At 36.7% G+C, this 19,509-nt stretch overlaps 1 protein-coding gene across 7 annotated transcripts in view; it reads right to left on the reverse strand.

Annotated features, from left to right (window-relative positions):
• ADPRM (ADP-ribose/CDP-alcohol diphosphatase, manganese dependent) overlaps positions 1-19,509 on the reverse strand; it is a 33,002-nt gene that overhangs the window by 7,860 nt on the left and 5,633 nt on the right. For 3 of the 7 annotated variants that reach the window (XM_072645076.1, XM_072645072.1, XM_072645074.1), the window contains exons 2-4: positions 7,107-7,732; positions 6,671-6,787; positions 4,459-4,584 (exon numbers count right to left, since the gene is read on the reverse strand). In XM_072645076.1, coding sequence (XP_072501177.1) covers positions 4,459-4,584; positions 6,671-6,787; positions 7,107-7,707 — 844 coding nt within the window. In that variant the 5' untranslated portion in view covers positions 7,708-7,732. Of the gene's footprint in view, positions 1-4,003; positions 4,585-6,670; positions 6,788-7,018; positions 7,733-19,509 lie in introns of those variants that run through there. The other 4 variants (XM_072645075.1, XM_072645077.1, XM_072645073.1 and 1 more) reach the window with 2 other exon arrangements.

Raw genomic sequence — 19,509 nt, forward strand, 5'->3', positions numbered from 1 at the left:
ATGGGATTTGACTGCTACTCTGAACTATTATTATTTACTATGAGACAAGGCATTTATCTTCTCTGGGCCTATTTCTTCATTTTTAAAATGCCCAAAACGCTACATCTACTATTCACAAAGTTATGAAGAAAGCTCTTTGTAAACAGTAAAGCACCTTAAAACACAGGCTGTGTTACTTGGGCAACTGGTCAACTTCTCCCTGTTTATTTCCTTATCAAAAAAGGGAAGTATCTCCCCTTCCTACCTCATAAAATTATTTTGATGATCAAATAAACTAACATTTTTATAAATGTTAAAGTATAAAAGCACTCTACAAACTCGGAGTAGCATTGTTTTTAAAAAGAGCATGTTTAGTGGTACACATGTGAGAAGGGTAAAAGGAAGGGAAGATGGCTGAGATATATTTCCAAGACAACAAATAAGAGTCAAATTCGTGAATGGTTCACCATACTGAACTAGTATAGTAAGATAGAGGGATCTTGGATATTCATTATAATCTTAAGGTTGAAAAAGAACACAAAGGAATGTCTATTCTAAAAAGGTAAGAGTAAAAGAAGTTTGCTATGATGGGGAAACTTCAAGGCAGATCAGGAAATAGGGAAAGTATTGTCCAACACACTTAAAAGAGAAACAGACCAAAGTCTGGCCCTGAGTTTTTCTTTAGAAAAAAAATTTAAATGAGATTAAGATGCAGCTTCTTAAGACTTGATAAATAGCACTACTAACCAATTAAATGAAACAATTAGAATGTAAAAGAACTGCAATTATGCATCTTCCCAAAAGCCTGAGGCATTTTATATTACTGCTGTAAAGGAAATCAGTAGATAAGCTTTAATTGACCTATGTGACAGAAAAACTTTTAAGTTTTTTCTGTCAATGCCTGTCACCTGTCTTATACTTCTGGCAAATATCAAACTTCAGTTATGAATATAGGCTTATAAGAAAACGACTGACTCAATTCAAGCAGTAGGATAGCTGATAACAATTACTGTCTTAGAGACTGGATCAGTGTGCATATATCCATGACTTCAACTTTTTTACTGTCAACAAGAGGGAAAACATAGGGCCTTATACATAGATTCGAAGGAAGTCATTTGCTGAATAAACATGAAAGGATGTCTTCTGTAGATTTGCATGTAGAGAAAAAGAATATTATAGAACTGATAGCTAGACAGATAAATTTCATTAGCAAGATGCCTTACGAAGCAACAAACTGTAAGAGGCTCTGAGTAATCAAATATTCGTTGCTTTTAACAAAATTATTTGACATTGATGGCTAGAATATTCATATGTACAGCACTTCATATACATCTGATTTTTTGTCACAACTGACATGAAAACGTCTTATGCAAAATTTGCAAATAGAATGTGAACAAACAATGAAATTACCTTTTAAAATCTACTTTATGTAAGAAAAAGAGTAAAGCTTTTTTAGTTTCTGAATTCTCTGCTTCAACTCAATAAAGTGTTTTTTTTTTTAAAAGCCTCAATTATTACCCTGGGACAGGTCTCATTTGCCAAATTGTAAATAGATTAATTTCAGCCTTCTTAATATATGTCAGTTTGCCTCAAACACTCAACATTTTTCTAAGGAGAGTGTAATAGTGAATAGAAAATTCATTTCTACAGTGAGGACAGTATGTGCAAGGTATATTGTTGTATCCTAGAATACAGAGGTAAAAAAATATATATATATATAGTCCTTGCCCTCAAGGTACTTAAAACATGATAAGCAACATGATGTAGTGGAAAGAGCACTGAAGTTGCAATCAGAAGTCCTGGGTTGAACTCATTTAAGAAAACAGGCTCAGGTTATCTGCAGGATGGAAATAATAGGATAATAGATTTAGAGCTGGAAAACATGTTAAGAGATCATGTAGTCAGATTTTATTTAGGAGATTGAGGCCCAGAGAAGTTAAGTGACTTGTTCAAGCCCACAGAGGAAGTAGCATAGCTAAGTTTCAACCTAGATCCTCAACTACCAGTCCAGTACTTTCTACTACCCCAAGCCTCAGGTTTTATGGAACTGTTTTGCAAAATTTAAAGCTGAGTTTTGAAGAAGTAGTCAAAACTATTGTATATTTCGGATAGTGCTACCATGGTTGTAGTAGAGGTGGTAACAGCTAAACCATTTGGCCAAGGACGGACTCTGACAGATCTTCAGTCACAGCTGAACCCACTGGGCAAGAGTCTCTGCTTCTTCATGTTCTATGTACATCGGTCTGGGATAAGACTGGCCAGGTTCTTTGTCTTTTGGAGCTACAGTAGGACCACTTCACCCTGGCAGAAGAGATACTGCATTCTTTTGGCCTGTTGACTGCAACACAGTTTTATGGATGGTGGAACACTAGGGGAATGGGACCACAACTGTGGATAGACACATACTCAGGAGGACAAGATGAACCTTAAAATCTTATGCTTTGGCTAGTAAAATATTATCTGCTTTTTCAAAGTGGTAAACATTTCACTATTATTTGTAACATCTTACTTGTGAAAAGTTGATTTTTCTGCTATAGCTGTTATAAAGACAAAATATCAAACTTAATTAATAGCTGCCCCCTCTCTCACTTATCTTCAGTCTTTCCTTGTCTACTGGCCACATCCCTACTGCCTACAAACATGTCTACATCTCCTTCATCTTTACTTGTTTTATTCATCCCCACTACCAATTTCCCCTTATCCCTCCTGCCTTTCATGGTTTAATTCCCTGAGAACCATCTGTAAGAAACACCACTTTAGTTTCTTTTCATTCTTTTTTACTTAACTCTATAGTCTGGTTCCAACCTCATCATTCAACCAAAACTACAATATCTAAATTCCTAAATCTGAAGGTCTTTATCAGTTCTCATCTTGGAACACAGTAGATGTTTAAAAAATGTTTGACTGACTAGCTGGCAGGCAAATAGTTGCATTTAGTGATATCATCAATGACATGCCATGTTTTGAGAAACTTTACAACCAAAAAAAAACCAAGCCTATTCTTAACAACGATACCTCAATAGAATGTAATCTTGATAGCAAGAGATTTTAACTTTGTCATTATTTTTTCAGTGTATAATACAGTGCCTCACATAGGTGCTTAATGCTTGCTGATTTATGATTATTTTAATAAATAATAAATGTGAACATTGTAAAGGATTTATCATTGAAAGTATGTTAACAGTAAGTTGAATATTGCTTATGTACCTTTGGGCATCGTAATCTCTTTGGGACTGAGTTTCCTTATTTGTAAAATGAATGGGTTGGCTGGATTAATTGGTAACTGAGGTCCCTTATGAAAGTGGTTATAAAAATTTTTTTAAATTTTTAATTTTATTTGAGTGATGTATGAGCTAAGAATTATTTTCATAGCATTTTATGAAGCATGACAATGTTTCATAAAGGTAACCTTTACTATATAAAGTTCAGAAACTACTGCCTTACAGCAGGATATATGAATGATTAGCATTATTAAAATAAAGTGGGGGCTTAAGTACAAAAAAGTATAATAGAGGATATTCTTGGACTGGACTTGTGAATTCATCAATATGGGAAACTTAAGAGTATGGATAGTTCTTCTGCTAATGGAGATCAGCAACTCCTCTCCTTGCCTGAAGTACTGAAAAGTTCAGTAACTTGCCCATGTCACACTGCAAGTATAGGTCTGAGGCAGGACTCGAAAACAGTTCTTGACTCTAAGTTCAGCTCCTTCATATCAGGCTGGCTCTCACTGCCCAGGCCTCTGATTAAAAGTAGCATGTGACCTCTGACTGGTGACTTCAGTATACTAGGTTATTGCATTTAGTATCTGAGTTAGTTACGGTTATGATGATAACTTTTGCAGAAAGGTCCCCACATGGTGATACACAGCCTCTACATATTCACCAATGAACCGATTCCCTACCTTATTCATGAATGACCAAATTAAGTAGCTTTCAGAGCAAAGAATAATACAAGTATCTACCTTCTAGAGTTGTTGTGAGGATAAACTACAACCAAACATTTATAAAGCACTTTGCAAACCTTTCAATCCTATGTAAATGCTTTATTATTACTTATTATTGTTGCTGTTGTTAGTAGTTCCATGACAGGTAACAGGAAGATAGTAGTTATTGTTCTAACCACAAAACAAAAGAGAACTTCTAAAATATCTAATGAACATGATAACGTGAAAATATATTGTTTATTATATGTATTAGACAGGCCGAATGTAGACTAAGTTATTTATTAACAAAAACAAATTTACTTCTATATTTCTTAAAATTAACCGAAAATAGAAAAGCCATTCCAAGGAAGAGAATTTCCCTTTTCAGTCCTTCTTGTAATACATGATCCTATCTGGAACTCTGCCTCTCCCTTTCAACACCATTTTATCAGGATAAACATGCACTGAACCAAAAGCCTGGCTGTCTGGTGGGGTTTCAATAACCCCTTCCAGTGTGATATGGTGCACACCATGAGTATCTATGCAGTACCCACCATCATGATTATGACCAGCAAAGAAACACACCACACATTTATGAGACCAAATGACTGAGAGAGCATCTCTGTAATTCCAGGCAAGGCATTCTTCTTCAGAGGTGTCTGGGTGAATAGGAACATGACCTGTAATTAAAAAGAAAACACTATGAACTAACTCAGGAATACTGTCACGTCTTTCCATCAAAATTACTGGTTGCTGAGAACTATTATTTGGCAGTAATGTGAAACACCACCTTGATATTCTGACTAATGAGGACCAGGCATGACTCAGATTAAAATTCAAATAGTCTAGCAAAATGTTTCAAGACTGTCCCCCTTTCTAGCAAAATGGGGTGAGAAAGTTTATAGTGACAGAAACATCATCCTTCATAGTTTGATGTGATGATACTTTAAGCATGTGCATAATCTCAAGGTAATAAGCACAATGCCTTGGTTTGAGGGAGTAGAGAGTTGCCCTTTATGCAAGCTAAGATAAAGAGGAAATTAAAAAAAGAAAGAGATCTGTATATGTGTGGTTAGGATAAATAAGCTTGCGTTTTCCTCTTAAATCTAAATAGTTTACATACATCAAACATGGAATCCAAAGGGTATGGGCTCATGCATGCAACACAATTAACTTAGAATCCTGTTTCTGTCTTTTTTAAATTTTCTTCCTCACACCTGTACCTGTGAGGTTCTGTGTGTTTACAGAGAAGAAAACCATTGGAAAAGGGAAAATATTTCCTCTGTGTCCCAGTATAAGTGTCTAAGTATAGCCAGAAAGACCAAGAGCTCCTGAATCCCTACAGGGATACATGATTTACACGAAGACTCTCAGTTGCCTGAAAAATAGACTAGGTGCATGCATGCTAACTAACTGTTGTGGTAATAATCAGCAGTATGAACCTTCATTAAAGTGATACCTCATCAGGCTCCTGAGGGGTATATGCCAACAAAGCATAAGCTCTTAACAAGCTGCAGAGTCATCTGAGCTGAATTCTTATATTTCAATGTATATAATTCATTAATAAATTCTATTTTATATAAAATAATCACATTAGTGGTTTTGTCTTGAGATTCTCTGCCAAGGCAGACTGAAACAAAGAGCACAGAGGAGAAAGATATACATACAGTTTAAGAGTTCATCAATATAGTACTTGGCCAGAAGGTAACCTTGTATACTGGTAACCTTGTATATTGGGAACAAAGCTATGATTCAAGGAAGTAATTAAAAATATGATTCTGCGTCAGAAAGTCTACGCACTTTACTATTAGGAAAGAATTTGAAGGCTTCATTCAAGTTTATTTATGCTTATCTTACAGATAAAAAAAGTGACAAGTTTGATTTTCTGGTTTTTAGGTACTTCCACTTCCCTACACTCATGGTTATATCCCCAAATCTCCAAACACTGAAACAATGTCTTCTCAAGACTGAGACTCTTTGAAATTTGTATGCCAACAGGCAGAGTATTCAGTACTACCTTCTATCTATTCTGTATATTTTGTTATGTACCTTGTTATTTACATATTGTATTATCTTGTACATTACTTGGTGGCAGTGACCATTTCTTGCTTTCCTTTGTATCCCTAGTGTTCAGCAAAATGACTGCTTGGCACAGTAAATCACTTCACTTCTGCTCAGTCAATTTTCACTGGCGAGAAACTTTCTAAGATTTTGTTTGAGGTCCTGGAATAATTCATTTCATTTTATATTTGACATATATTTCACATCTGAGGGAGACTTTTAAAAATTTAAATGTGGATTGACACAATAAATACATGGTTGCAGAAATAATAGTAGGAAGAGAACAAGTAAGAGAGGAAGGAAAAACAATATCATTTACGTATGCATGACTGGGCAGTACTCACTAGAGCACATTGTGGTAACTTGTAAGACTTTAAATTGTAGGACAACTACCAACCTGTACTAAATGAGTGAATTTCCTCACAAGGGGCTCCTTACCCTAATTAAATGACTAATTCAAATGAAAATGTAGGGGTTTAAGGATAGAAAAACATTGTTATTTTATAGTCATTTCTTGATTCACCCTGAAAAATTAATAACATTCATGTATTTCCTAATAAGAAAATGAAACAAAACATCCATTTTATAAAATTGGGATAGCAAAATAGAGTAACTTTCTTTTCTTTTTTTAAAAGCAAAAATTCTCCCATTTCCTAAAATATTCAAGTAGAAAGTAATTCAGAAAGGCACAAAGCTAAAACTTACCCACAACCACTACCTTTTCTTGGTTTGTGTCAGAGAAGGTAAGAACTGCATTGAACCAGTCCAACTGGTCCTGACTGAATCCTCCATTATACCGGACAAACTGAGGTTCGGAAAGTCCTGTAACAAATAAGGCAGGTCAAACTTATATGTCTGATCATTTGAATATTTTGTTTTATGTTAAGACTGGGAAAGGAATAAATATTTATTTTGCTTAAATAGATGTAACACGTTAAAAATCACTAGATCTTTCAGTTAAGAAACATAAATCATAATCTGTAGCAAATAAGCTAAGTGACACTTATGTTTGTCACTGAATCCTGACACTGAATAGCAACATTATAGTTTTACCTTAATTGTTCATCTTCCTGCTGAATAAAAGGTATCTGAAGAATTTTAAGAAAATTTATTACATTCTCAGTTCAAAGGAATAATTCACCTTGAGGGCTATTCAGTTCCTTATTTGGATTCTTCTCCTTCAGCATCTTCATACAATCTTGATATTTTGGAGAAGATTGATCCAGTCCAAGGACACTTAGATCATAAGCATCAAGTAAAACAAACCGAAATTTAGGGAAAGGTACAAAGTGGTAAGCATAATAGTTTTCTGAAGGTATGGTCTCAGGACAATGTGCAATTTGATCTCCTAAAAATTTTGTGTTAAGCTTAGAGTTTTTTAAATAGTCCCTGCTGAAGTTGTAGAATTCATGGTTTCCCCATGAATGATGAACAGGGGCTTTGAGTTTTTTAAATTCCTTCAGGACATTCTCTAGTGACTCTTCTGACACTTTATACTGTGCATTAAATCCATCAATGATATCACCAAGTTGCAACACAAAAAAGAGGTGATTGCTTTCTTCATTCCATTCTTCAATAGCTCCTTGAAGATGACAGAGACTGTATCGGTAGTATCTCGTTCTGGTTCTTAGGAAATTATAGCCATCTTCTATATCAGCATATTGAATATCTGAGATTATTCCAAAGCTGAAACATGGTTCTGAGATCTCATCTATGGCTCCTGAACTGAGGTTTTTATCCATAACTTTTAAACTGGTTTCCTGAAAACTAAATTATATAAAAAAAGACAACTCAGTTTTAAAACAATAATTTTCTAGTTAAGGACTGACAATTTATTCAGACTAGAAAAAGTACTGAAATGACTAACTCTGAAATAAATTCTAAATGAAGCTGAATGTAGGTTTGCATAAACTAAAAATAACTAATACATTTAAGACCAATAAATTAATCATCTTCAAAAATACATGCAAAAATGACTAATCTTGGCATCACAAACACTTAAAATAAGTTCCTACAGCTGGCACTTATGAGCTGTGTGATCATAATCAATTCACCTAATCTTTAAGTGTCTAACTCTCTAAGATTAAATTACAGGTAAGTTGTTAGAAGAAATCTCCACAATGGGAGTTGCCAACAAATGAAATTATAGATTTAGACTGGGAGGTTTTAATTTTATAAAATAAATGTTTTGCTTCAATTTCTCCTTAAGAAATACAGAAATGTCATTATTATTAATATTTCAAGATTTCAAATATTTCAAGATTTCATCAATGTAGGGATTCCCTTGTGAGAAAATGGCAACTGCTGTGAATCTAGAACTGTTCTACAACTTTAAAAGTCTTCTACAATTATACAACTGCCAAAGGCAATGTGCCCTACTGGTTTGTCCAATATCATAGATATTGCTAGCTATAATTATTATTAAAAGTATATGCTGTATCAAATAAACCTCCTGCTGCTCAGTCATTTTTCAGTTGTGTCCAACTCTTTATGACTCTATTTGGGGTTTTCTCGGCAAAGACACTGGTGTAGTTTACCATTTCCTTCTCTAGCACATTTTAGACATGAGGAAACTGAGACGCACAGGGTTAACTGATTTGCCTTGGGTCAACCAACCAATCACTACTACGTTATTTATAATTATGGTTCTTCCCCCAATTGTGTAATCTATCCCCACCTCCCTTTCTGTAGGTAAATGCTATTTCATATTTGTTCCAGTACTTGAAATGGTGACAGATGATTGAGAACTTATTGAGTAAGAGGAGTGACATAGTTTGGCAGCTCTGTGTAGAATGGACTAAAGCTGGGAAGGAACTGAAGTAGTGACCAAATTAGGAGACTAATTCAGTTCAGGCAAGAGGTGATGTGATAAATTACGGTGGGGACCTTTTGAGTAGAGAGAAGGGAAATGATACAAAAGATATAGTGGAAGAAGAAACAAGTTTGGACAAAGGATTAGTTGTTGCTATGGGAGTGTAATGTTAATGAGAGTTAAAGATCTTCCTGCCCATTAATAGGCCTTTGGTGGAGGACATTAAGGGAAGCTTGCCTAGGGGAGGTTCGTATGCTTTAAGGCTTTCACACCTTTTGGTAAAGCAGTGGGTTTTGATGCCTTCTGGCTCTCTGTCTCTCCTGAGGTTAGCATTTTGCTACAAGGCTCACTCATTGGAAGACTGTCTGTGTGATTTGGCCAGATGAGACTCTAAGGTAGCTGTTAAGGAGCCCCTGGCTTTGAAAACCCAGATGTTGATGCTTCTCTCTCTGGTAACTATGTATGTATATAATGGTCAGACAGCTGGATCTATTTGTTGATCTGTGATGTATGTATTGCTTATGGTCACACTGTTAGAAGCCCTGTCTGTTGGTCTTTATTTCTGTTGGTAAATGTGATTAAAGAAGATTGTTGACACCTCAAAAGTTGCTTTTGTTTTAGAAAAGCAGATCTAAGAACCTGTGTTAGCAGGACATCCTGGATGTGTCAGGGTGCTTGCTGCTACAGGGAGGTGAGGGGGAGTGAGGTGTAAAGGATAAAGCTGTAGTTTAGTACATGGATTATTAGAACCATCAACTGAAATAGGAAAATGAGTGAGTAAGTTTATGGGGAAGGATAATAAGTTCAGTTTTGGACATGATGAGATTGAGATGGAATATCTAGTACTTGAGAATGTACAATTAGACTTTAGGAGAAAGATAATGATGTGTGTACACCTTCTGCAATTCATATCTGTGTTTCCCACAGATACTCTACAAAGATCTACCCAATGTGCTATCTGTTATCTTCATTCTTCATATATACATGGCTACCTAGTCCACCCCATTTACCCAATCATGTTTGCTTTATATTATTTCTTGAAAACACTGCTTGTAAACATGCTGCAAACTACTTATGTCCACCACGTTTATCTCCATTTCCCTTTGGATGAACCACAGTTTTGATTTTTCAAAGACTGGTATTCTAAGATTAACAATCACATGGCATCACAGAGATAATAGTGTTATTTTAAAAGTGAGCTTAAGTGTTCCAGAACACCTTGCGATCATTAAAAGTACCGTGCAGTCTATCTGACCAGAAACTGACTTAAATTGGACAATAAAATAATACAAGGTAAAAAGAAGCAATGTAGATGATAATGTATCTATGTTGAGGACTAATAATGTCACAGAGGTAGGAACTGTATGGAAGCATTTTAAAGCTACTTTTTCAGTTTCTGTAGAAAAATTAAGAACTAATATTTCTTTAGTCAAAAAGCCCTTTACAGATTTGTGTTCCCCTCTCCCTCTATCCCTTTAAAAAGATGGGTTAAGTAAAGGGGAAAAAGCTTTTCTTAAAAAAGTGAATTAAGGGTAGACATTAATCAATTTGTCTGATTTAGAATATTTAGAATTTAGAATATTGCCTTCCCTACTTCCCGCCATGACTGGGCTACTGAGCCAACTAAGGATTGAATTATGGTCAATTTTGAACACAAGGGGGCAGCCCTGGAAATACTTGAGGGAAATGGTCAAGAAAGGAACTGAGAAAGGACTGCTGTTTTGGAATACTAACCCTAAACTGTATTTTAACACTTTATAATATTTTCCTTTTTCAAGATTCCTATGTCACCTCAAATCACTTAGAGGCAAAGGGAACCAACCGTCTGAGAACATGGGTGATGTAGGCCCATTTGGACATTTTTCTGGATGAAAAATGGCTTGATTATTAATGTTATGTTTTTAAAAATTGCTTATGGCAGCCTTGTAAAGGAAGAATATTAATATTTGTTTCTTTCATAGTCAGTACCTGAAGATCCAAGAGATTAAGTGAATTGATCTTCCTGATTCCAAGTCCAACTCACTCATGACACCATCAGACTGCTTCTTGATAATTACAGCTGACCTATATCTAAAGACTGATCTTTACAAGTTCTCTATGATGTAAGTATTATACGTATTACCCACTTTTATGGATGAGGAAATTGAGGTTTTTATAGAATTTAGGTCACAGGTCACATAACTAGCCCATCAGCAATGGACTTCAAATGTGGGTATCTCCTGTCTTCAAGCCCAGTGTCCCTTCTATTTCTCCATGCTCTCTCTACAGATAACCAGGAGGCTGGGAAAAATGGAAAGTGAATAAAATGAGTGTAGACAAATTGGAAAAAGAGAATTATTATAATTAGATGAGCAAAAATGAGATAGAAAACCTGGATCCCAATTAATCAAAGTAGGAGATAGATATAATTATTTTAGGAAAGTGATATTTCAATTCAACAAACATTTATGGAGCATTTACTGTGTAGAAAGTACTGGGCAAGATGATGCTTGCCTAAAGAAAGAGATTTCTTAGAATGGAAATCAGAGAAGACAGAGCAGCAAGTAATTTGGCTGAAGCTAGAGGCTGTGCCTGGTATCAAAAGCACCTTGAACCTCAAAGACTAGAACAGAATAAAAAATAGTCTTCTAGGTAGTTTATGTAAATCATAGTGATACCGAGAGAACCTAAACTTATCAATTAATCTAGATTACTTCTATTTTACAACTATACTTGTATTTTTCCTGATTATATAAAGTTTCTACTTTGATATCTCACACTAAGGTCATTTCTAGCATATTAAACAAGTGATTGAGTATATAATCATTTATGTAATTTTTTAGAGAAGGCCTGTTGAGGAAAACTAAGTAAAACAGCACTCCTAAAGCTGTAGCTTCAAGAGAACCTTTGGATCATTCAGGTGGCATCAGCAATGAATACAGAACAAGTAGTCTTTTTTAATAGATCTACCTGAAATTTTATCTCATAGAGCAATACAAAAGGAATCCTGAATGCTAATCATTTTAGGATTATAATCCTAGATTATAATCTAGCTCTAGATCTGAAAAAGTGAGATCAGAAGACATTTAGTCCAATGGCTTCATTTTACGGAAAAGGAAATTGAAGTTCAAGGAGTTTAAGTGATATGTGCCAAGTTTACATAGCAGGTAAGTGTCAGAGATGGGATCTGAACCCAGTTGCTCTGACTTCAAAACCCTTTCTATGAAGGTAGAAAAACTAGAAAGAAGATGTAATTGCTCTTGAGACTTAAAGCAAAGATAAAAAAATGTTAACTGCTCTAAATTAGTATGTAAATTTTTCATAAAAACTTTAACTGAATAGATTATGTTTTAATTTTTGTCTTGCTTTATTTGCAAACCAAACATCTCTTTTGGTGAATATGATGAACTAGCAGTTCCAGCAAACAAATTGTCATAGAGGGCTTTTTTTCAAAGCTCCTGGCAATAACTGGTTCCTGGTGCAAAATGAAACATTCCTGAATCTCTTTTACTTACCAGACTAATGATCAGTAAAGCCTGCTTTCCCTTGGAAAAGTAATAACATGAAACAGAGGGGTAGGGATGGGGGTAGAGACAGTGTTTTAAATATTCATCAATTATCTCATACATGTGTTTTTGTTCATTTGATCTGCAACCTTCAATACGGGGCAGAAGCTGGGGAAAAAGTAAGGATTTGAGGGAAATGATGTGATGCTAAAAATATATTGAATTTACATAATTTTTGTGTTTAGGAAGATAGTGATCTTATACCTGGAGCTAATAATGCCTGGCATTTGTACTAAAGACATCATGTAACTCTACTCAATCAGTTTTAGTGGATACCTATTACTTTTAGGATCAATTATAAACTGTTTGGCATTGAAAGACCTTCATAACCTGGCCCTTCCCTTGCTTTCCAGACTTCCTTCTATGCACTCTATGATCCAACTACACTGACCCACTTGCTGTTTCTCCAACCCTACTCTCTGTCTCCCATCTCCATGACTTTGTGCTGGCTTTCTCCCTTGTCTAAAATGGTCTTCCAATGACCTCCACCTCTTAGCTTCCTTGTCCCTTCAAGACAGGTTAAATCTCACATTCCCAGGATGCCATTCCAGTGGCTAGTACTTTCCCCTTGGAGATTACGTTCTATCTATTATACCTATATCTGGAATGAACTTATTTGTCTGTTGTCCTCCCAAATTAGAATGTAAGTCCCTTAGGGGAAGAGACTGTTGCTAGTTCTATTTGTACTTCTAGTGCTTAGCACAATGCCTGGTATATACTATGTATTCAATAATATTTGCTGACTGATAGATGAGTCAGTTGTTATGGCTGTCCCCTCCTAATGAGAGCAACAAATGGTTAAGAGTAAGGTAAAGCTTCCTACCTATAAAATATCAGCTAACAATCATCCACTCAACACCCTTCCTTGACAGTAATATCTCTGACACATTCTGGCTATGTGACCCTGGGCAAGCACCTCAAGTGCTGTGGGCATATATACAAAAACAATAACTTCCAGAGAAGTTGCCAATCTGTACTTGTAGGGGGAGATCCTCAATGAGGAACTTCCCTCTATCCATGAAATCACAGGTCCTGTCCCTGTCCTTATCCTTATCGTTCCTATTCACTACAATAGCAGAATGGTTTTATTCTCCCTTCTCGTCTGACAGTCTGGTAATTAGCTTACATTTCTGGGCCCTTATACAAACTGACCTCCGTGTATGGAATGCTTTTCTTTACATCAGCCTCTAATAATCCTTAGCTCCCTTCAAGGAACACCTCAAGTGCTACTTCAAATATAAGACCCTCAATGAATTAGATTTAGAACTGGAACGCACTCCTGAGGCAACTTCAATACCTTTATTTTTCATATGAGATAACAGAAGCCCAGGGAATTATAAGATTGAGGCAAAATTTGAACATGTGTCCTCTGACTGCAGAACTAGTGCTCTTTTCAGTATTATTCCACCTCCTTTCCTTCACGATCTGGCCCCCAAGAAAAACTGTCAGTGTTTTCCCCACTCCAGAAAATTATTTTATTCCCCCTTATGTGTATATTGATATCTCCCCTCTTCCTCCTATCCTAACCATAATACGTTATATATAATATCATAATAACCATAATAAAAAGCAGGGATGGTTTTGGTTTTGTCATGGTATCTTCACTATCACATACCACACTACCTGGCACACAATAAACACTTAATAAATTTTTGCTAAATTTAATTGACAGGCACACTGATACATTGCAAACTGTTCTAACCACTCTGGAAACCATTTGGGTCTAGACTTATAAAAGTTACTAAAGAGAGAGTGTGTAAAGAAAGAGTGAGTATACACACACACACACACACACACACATATTATATGCCCTGACCCAAAGATTCCACCACCAGAGATACACTACTAAAGAAGTCAAATTGAAAGATTTGTCCACATGTACAAAAATATTTATAGCAGGTTGCATGTGTTCAAATTCATAAGTTGTAATTATGTAAAATGTGGTAATTGGCTCTAGTGCAATGGAAATATGTAATATGCTTTCAAATAATGTGATCACTTGTTATAATTCATTATTCCATATACTCAGGACCTAACTGTGCTTTTTTGTGGTAGCAAAAACTGGTATCCCTGCATGGGGGAATGACTGAACAAACTATGATATAGGAATGTAATGGAATAGTATGCCATTAGAAGAAAAAGACAGAAGTGAATAGAAAAAATCAGAGAAATTTGTGAGAACCTATATGCACTGATGTAGAACAAAGTCAGGAAAGCAATTTGCATAATGACCACAATAATGTAAAGGAAAACAACACTTAAAAATACCAGAACTCTGATAAATGCAATGACTAATGCTAACTTTGGAGGAATGACAGTGAAACATACCTCCCTTTCCTCTCAGCTGAGGCACAGTACACTGTTGGTGAGGAATGAGTCAGGAATTGTCAGGAATGGCAAATAAGTTGATTAGTTTTACTTAATTATACTTCTTTGTTACAAGGGAGGCTTCTTTGTGGGAACAGATGGATTACTGTGATGTAACAGTGATGTAAAAATTTTTTTAAAGTTGTAACAAAATCATATTTTATTTGAAGTTTTCCAACCGTGGTTTTGAACATTATGATAACATTACTATTTGTGCCCGAATTCAACTCAACCACGTGGGAAGTTGGTCTGAGGTTGAGCTTTTGAAGGGTTGCAATTACTACAATTCTCATTTTATATTTGGTACATAAAGACTCTTTCAAAGAAATGTCTGACCAAAAAAGAAAATGATCTAGTTACAACGAGAGGAATAACCAATGGATAGCCAGTATAGTTCAATGGTGCAGTGTGAGCAATGCCTAGATTTAGGCGTTTTTTTTTTTTAAAAGGTACAAAAACTATCCTCAAGATTTAATTAATTCAAGACATTTAGGCCAGCTATGGCTGTTGATGCAGTTTCTTCATTGCCTTAGGACACAAGTCATGAAGATCTGGCCCTGCCAGAGACTTGAAGCTTTAGACATAAAGATGACCATAACCAGGAAACTGTGCTCAACTGCTAAATATTAGATCAGAATAAAAGAAAGCAATCTCAACTGAGCTTGACTTGGTTACAACTGGCCTACCACAACAGACATAGCAAGCATATGGAAATGGAATAATCTCCTGGATTGGCCCAGGTGTGGAAGAAGGTGAGCTCATTGTGTTCTCCATGTTACTGGCGATGCCTCTGGCATTATTATTGGCATTATTTATTGGCATAAATATTGGCATTATTAGCCAATATTTATTAGACAACATAGGGAAAAATAGTTCTTTTCTTAATATAAGAAGTAGCTGTCTAAAGCCAAAAATAGACAAAGAGGAAACAAAAAGACCACTTTTAGTGAACCATATGATGTTTAGAGACAAAAAAAATAATTGAAACAATTAACTTCAGGAAAGTTGTAGAATATAAAATCAACTCACATAAATCATCAGTATTTCTGTATGTTAGCTACATGATCCAGTAGGAAATGATATAAAGAGAAATTATTTTCATAACTACAGAAATTCTCAGGAGTCAGCTTACCCAAACATAGATAAGAACTATATGAATACAAAACATTCATTATGCAACTAAAGACAGATCCAAATATTGGAGAAATATTAATTTATTGTGGGTAGGATGAGCTAATATGACAATACTACTCAGTGCCATACTAATCAAACTACCAAAGGATTACTAAAAGTGGGAGAGAATGGGCTCAAGCAGTACCAGATTTCAAACTATAAACAAAGTAGTAATGACTGAAATAGTTTGGTACTGAGTAAGAAATAGGTTGATTAGTGAACAGGTTGGGTACACAACATAAAGATACAAAGAAATATAGCTGTCTCATGTTTGATAACCTTACCTACTGAGATAAAACCTCACTATTCATAAAACAAAACGTATTCTGGCAGAAACAGGATATAAACCAGTACCTCTAACTGTCTACCAAGATTAGCTCCAAATCACTGATTACAGCCAGCCATGTCTCGGCCTTGGATCACTCCTACCATTTGCTGCTTTCACTTCTGATGAGACCACCAAGTGAAACAGTACAGAGGGGAGATGGGAAGAAGCCTGCTGCTAAACAAAGGTGAAGAAAATCATGCAACTGTTCTGATTGGATCCACTATAAATTTACATTACATAATCTCAATTGGGCAAGCAACCTCACTACTGCCAGACAATCATACTATACATCCCTTATCACCTCACTACCCCACTTCACAATGGCTCTTATAAGCTTTGTCATCCCTCTTCAAATCTCCCTTGGCTCCCCCTTCCCTGTTTCTTTCAGCTGAGAATCTTGCTTCATATTTTACAGAAAAAAATTGAGGCCACTTGCTTCTTAGCCCCTCTTCCTCAATACAGAGATCACTCATATGCCTTCTCCCATATCTCCTCCTTCACCTCTGTTTCACAGGAAGAGGTTGCCCTATTCTTTACACAGGCAACTAACCCCTCTACTTGTTTAAGGGATTCCATTCCATTCCATCTTCAACAGACTCTCTAGCATCTTCACTCTTTCACTTATTTTCAGTCTCTCTCTCTACTGGCTCATTTCCTACTGCTTACAAATATGTCCATGTTTTCCCTATCTTGAAAAAACCCTCTCACTTGATCCTTCCATCGTTGCTATCCTCCTGTACCTTTTCTGCCCTTAGTAGCTGAACTCATGAAAAAGGTCATCTACAATAGGTGCTTCCACTTCTTCTCCTATCAGTCTCTTCTCAAACCCTTATAAATCTAGCTTCTGACTTCATCATTTCACCAAAACTGCTCTCTCCAAAATTACCAATGATCTCTTTGCTGCCAAATCCATTGGCCTTTTTCAATCCTTATTCTCCTTGACCTTTCTGCAGCCTTTGACACTACTGATCACTCTCCCCTCCTTGCTACTCCCTGCTCTCTAGGTTTTCACTCTCTCCTAGTTCTCCTATCTGTCTGACCACTTCTGTCTCCTTTGCTAATTCTTCCTCCAGATCATGCCCTCTAACCATAGATGTCCCTTAAGTTCTGTCCTGGGTCCTCTTCCCTTCTCCCCTCTATACTATTTCACTTAGGGACCTCATCAGTTCCCATGGATTTAGAATTCTCAACTCTACCTATCCTGTCCTAATCTCTCTGCTGACCTCCAGTCTTGCATCTCCTTTCAGACATCTGAAATTAGATGTCCAGTAGACACCTGAAACTCACTATGTACAAAACTAAACTCATTATCTTTCCCCCTAATTTCTTACCTCCCGATCCCCACACCTTCCCTGTTACAGTAGAGGGCAATACCATCCTCCTAACCCCACAGGCTCACAATCTAGGAGTGATCCCAGATTTCTCACTATCTTTCACCTCCCGTATCCAAGCTCTTGCCAAGGCCTGACAATTTCATCTTTGCAGTATCTCCTCTTCTGTCCTCTGACCCTGAATGAAGTGAGGAAAGGGGGATGCAAATAAAAGGACACGGTAATTAGATTTCTGTTTACAGCACCATGACACCCCATCAAAGATGGTGTAAGGAGAGTCCCCTCAGTGCAATAGGAAGCAGGAGGTCATTGGGCAGGCAAACCAATTAGCTTAGGGGGATGAAGGCAAAAGAGGAGATGTTAAAAGAAGGGTAAAGTAATACTATTCCCTGATTGCTTCTGACCATTCTAACTAAGTTGGACTGTCAACATAAGATGGAAAGTAAAGTAGTCTAACACATTCAACAACTAGAGACAAAGCTATTGGCTTTTAAGGACCATATAAAGAAGGCAGAAGGGCAACTTCTTAATGGAATTAATGGAGCTGGTGATGAACTAATAAGCAAAAGAAGATCTGCTGATGGGGATGCAGATTCAAAAGTTGCAGCCAGAAGTCCTTTAGCCTGGGAATGGAGGGAACAGAGCCATAACACATGAGAACCAGAGAAGTGAGAAGAGAGAGACTTGGGAACTCTCACTGGTGCTAAGAAAGCCCCAGGTTTATCCTGTTATTATACCTGGAATGTGATTTCCTCCACTAAGGAAAGAAGAGTGAGCCAGTTTCACCACTGAGAAGTGACAGAAATTGAAAAAGAAATTTAAATAGCAACCTAATGAGTTACTGTAGTAATGCCACCTGAGGGTGTAGCCTAATAGAACTAATGGAGAAGTTCTCTCCACAGCAGAGCTCCAAATGCTTCAGATGTACTCTGGGGACTTACTTTTACAGTCAGCCAAATCAATTAAGGACTCTGATAGAGATTGTCTTTTGTCCGTTTTTTAAGAGACTGAGATGAAAGAGTTACTCATACCTGGTCCCATAAAGATGAATTCCTATTGCAGCCAGCACCCTGATGGGGATCTGCAGGGGAGGTGGAGATGCTAAAAGGAATGGGTTTGATAGACTAGATATATATGCCTTACCATCATCCCAACACACAGCCTACTAGACCTTATGACAAGGGTACCTATGGGACAAATTAGATACCACCTTCTAGGTAAAGGCTCACTTAAATGGTCATTTCTCATTAGGATGCATGCTAGACTTTTCTTCAGAAACCTCTTTATCCTAGAAGTTCATTTCAGCCTTAGAATCCACCCCTTGAAAATACTTTCCAACCCTACCATCTCTCTCTGTCTGGTTGAATGGCTCCTCAAAACCTCCACAGATGAAGAGCACTTGGGCCAGCCACCTCTTCATTTCACACTAGGCTTCAATCCAGACATCTATCATGCCCCTGCAGACTGGGTAACTTCCTGCCTACCCCCTCCTCTCCCACCTTTTCAGCTCTTTTTACGTGTTGCCTTCCCCCATTAGAATGTAAGCTCCTTGAAGTCAGGGACCATCTTTCTCTTTGCTTATATTTGTATTCCCAGTTCTAAGCACAGTGCTTGGTCCATAGTAAGCACTTAACAAGTGCCTGTTGACTGACAGGTGTCAATCTTTAGCAAGGAGTCTTTCTCCCTAGGTATTGGCAGTTCAACAAATCAAGATAATGGCTAGGAGGACAAATATAGTGGTAAATGCAAATTCACGTTCTAAGGAAGAGGTTCTACCCAGTTAGGTGGCTGGAGGGGTATGACACCCTCTCCTTCAGGGACACTTGGGTGTGACTCCTAAATCAAAAAGTTGATAAGAAAGCAATGGTTGGACAGCTTATAGTTGGGGGTGGTGTTGGAGTAAAACTATATAGGGAAATTCAGCACCAGGCCAGTAGTAGAGGTTCTTTCAGAGGTTACAAAAGACAGACCCTCTAGGGAAGAGAAAT

This window comes from Notamacropus eugenii, chromosome 2 (assembly GCF_028372415.1).
Source record: "Notamacropus eugenii isolate mMacEug1 chromosome 2, mMacEug1.pri_v2, whole genome shotgun sequence".
Classification (NCBI taxonomy): Eukaryota; Metazoa; Chordata; class Mammalia; order Diprotodontia; family Macropodidae; genus Notamacropus; species Notamacropus eugenii.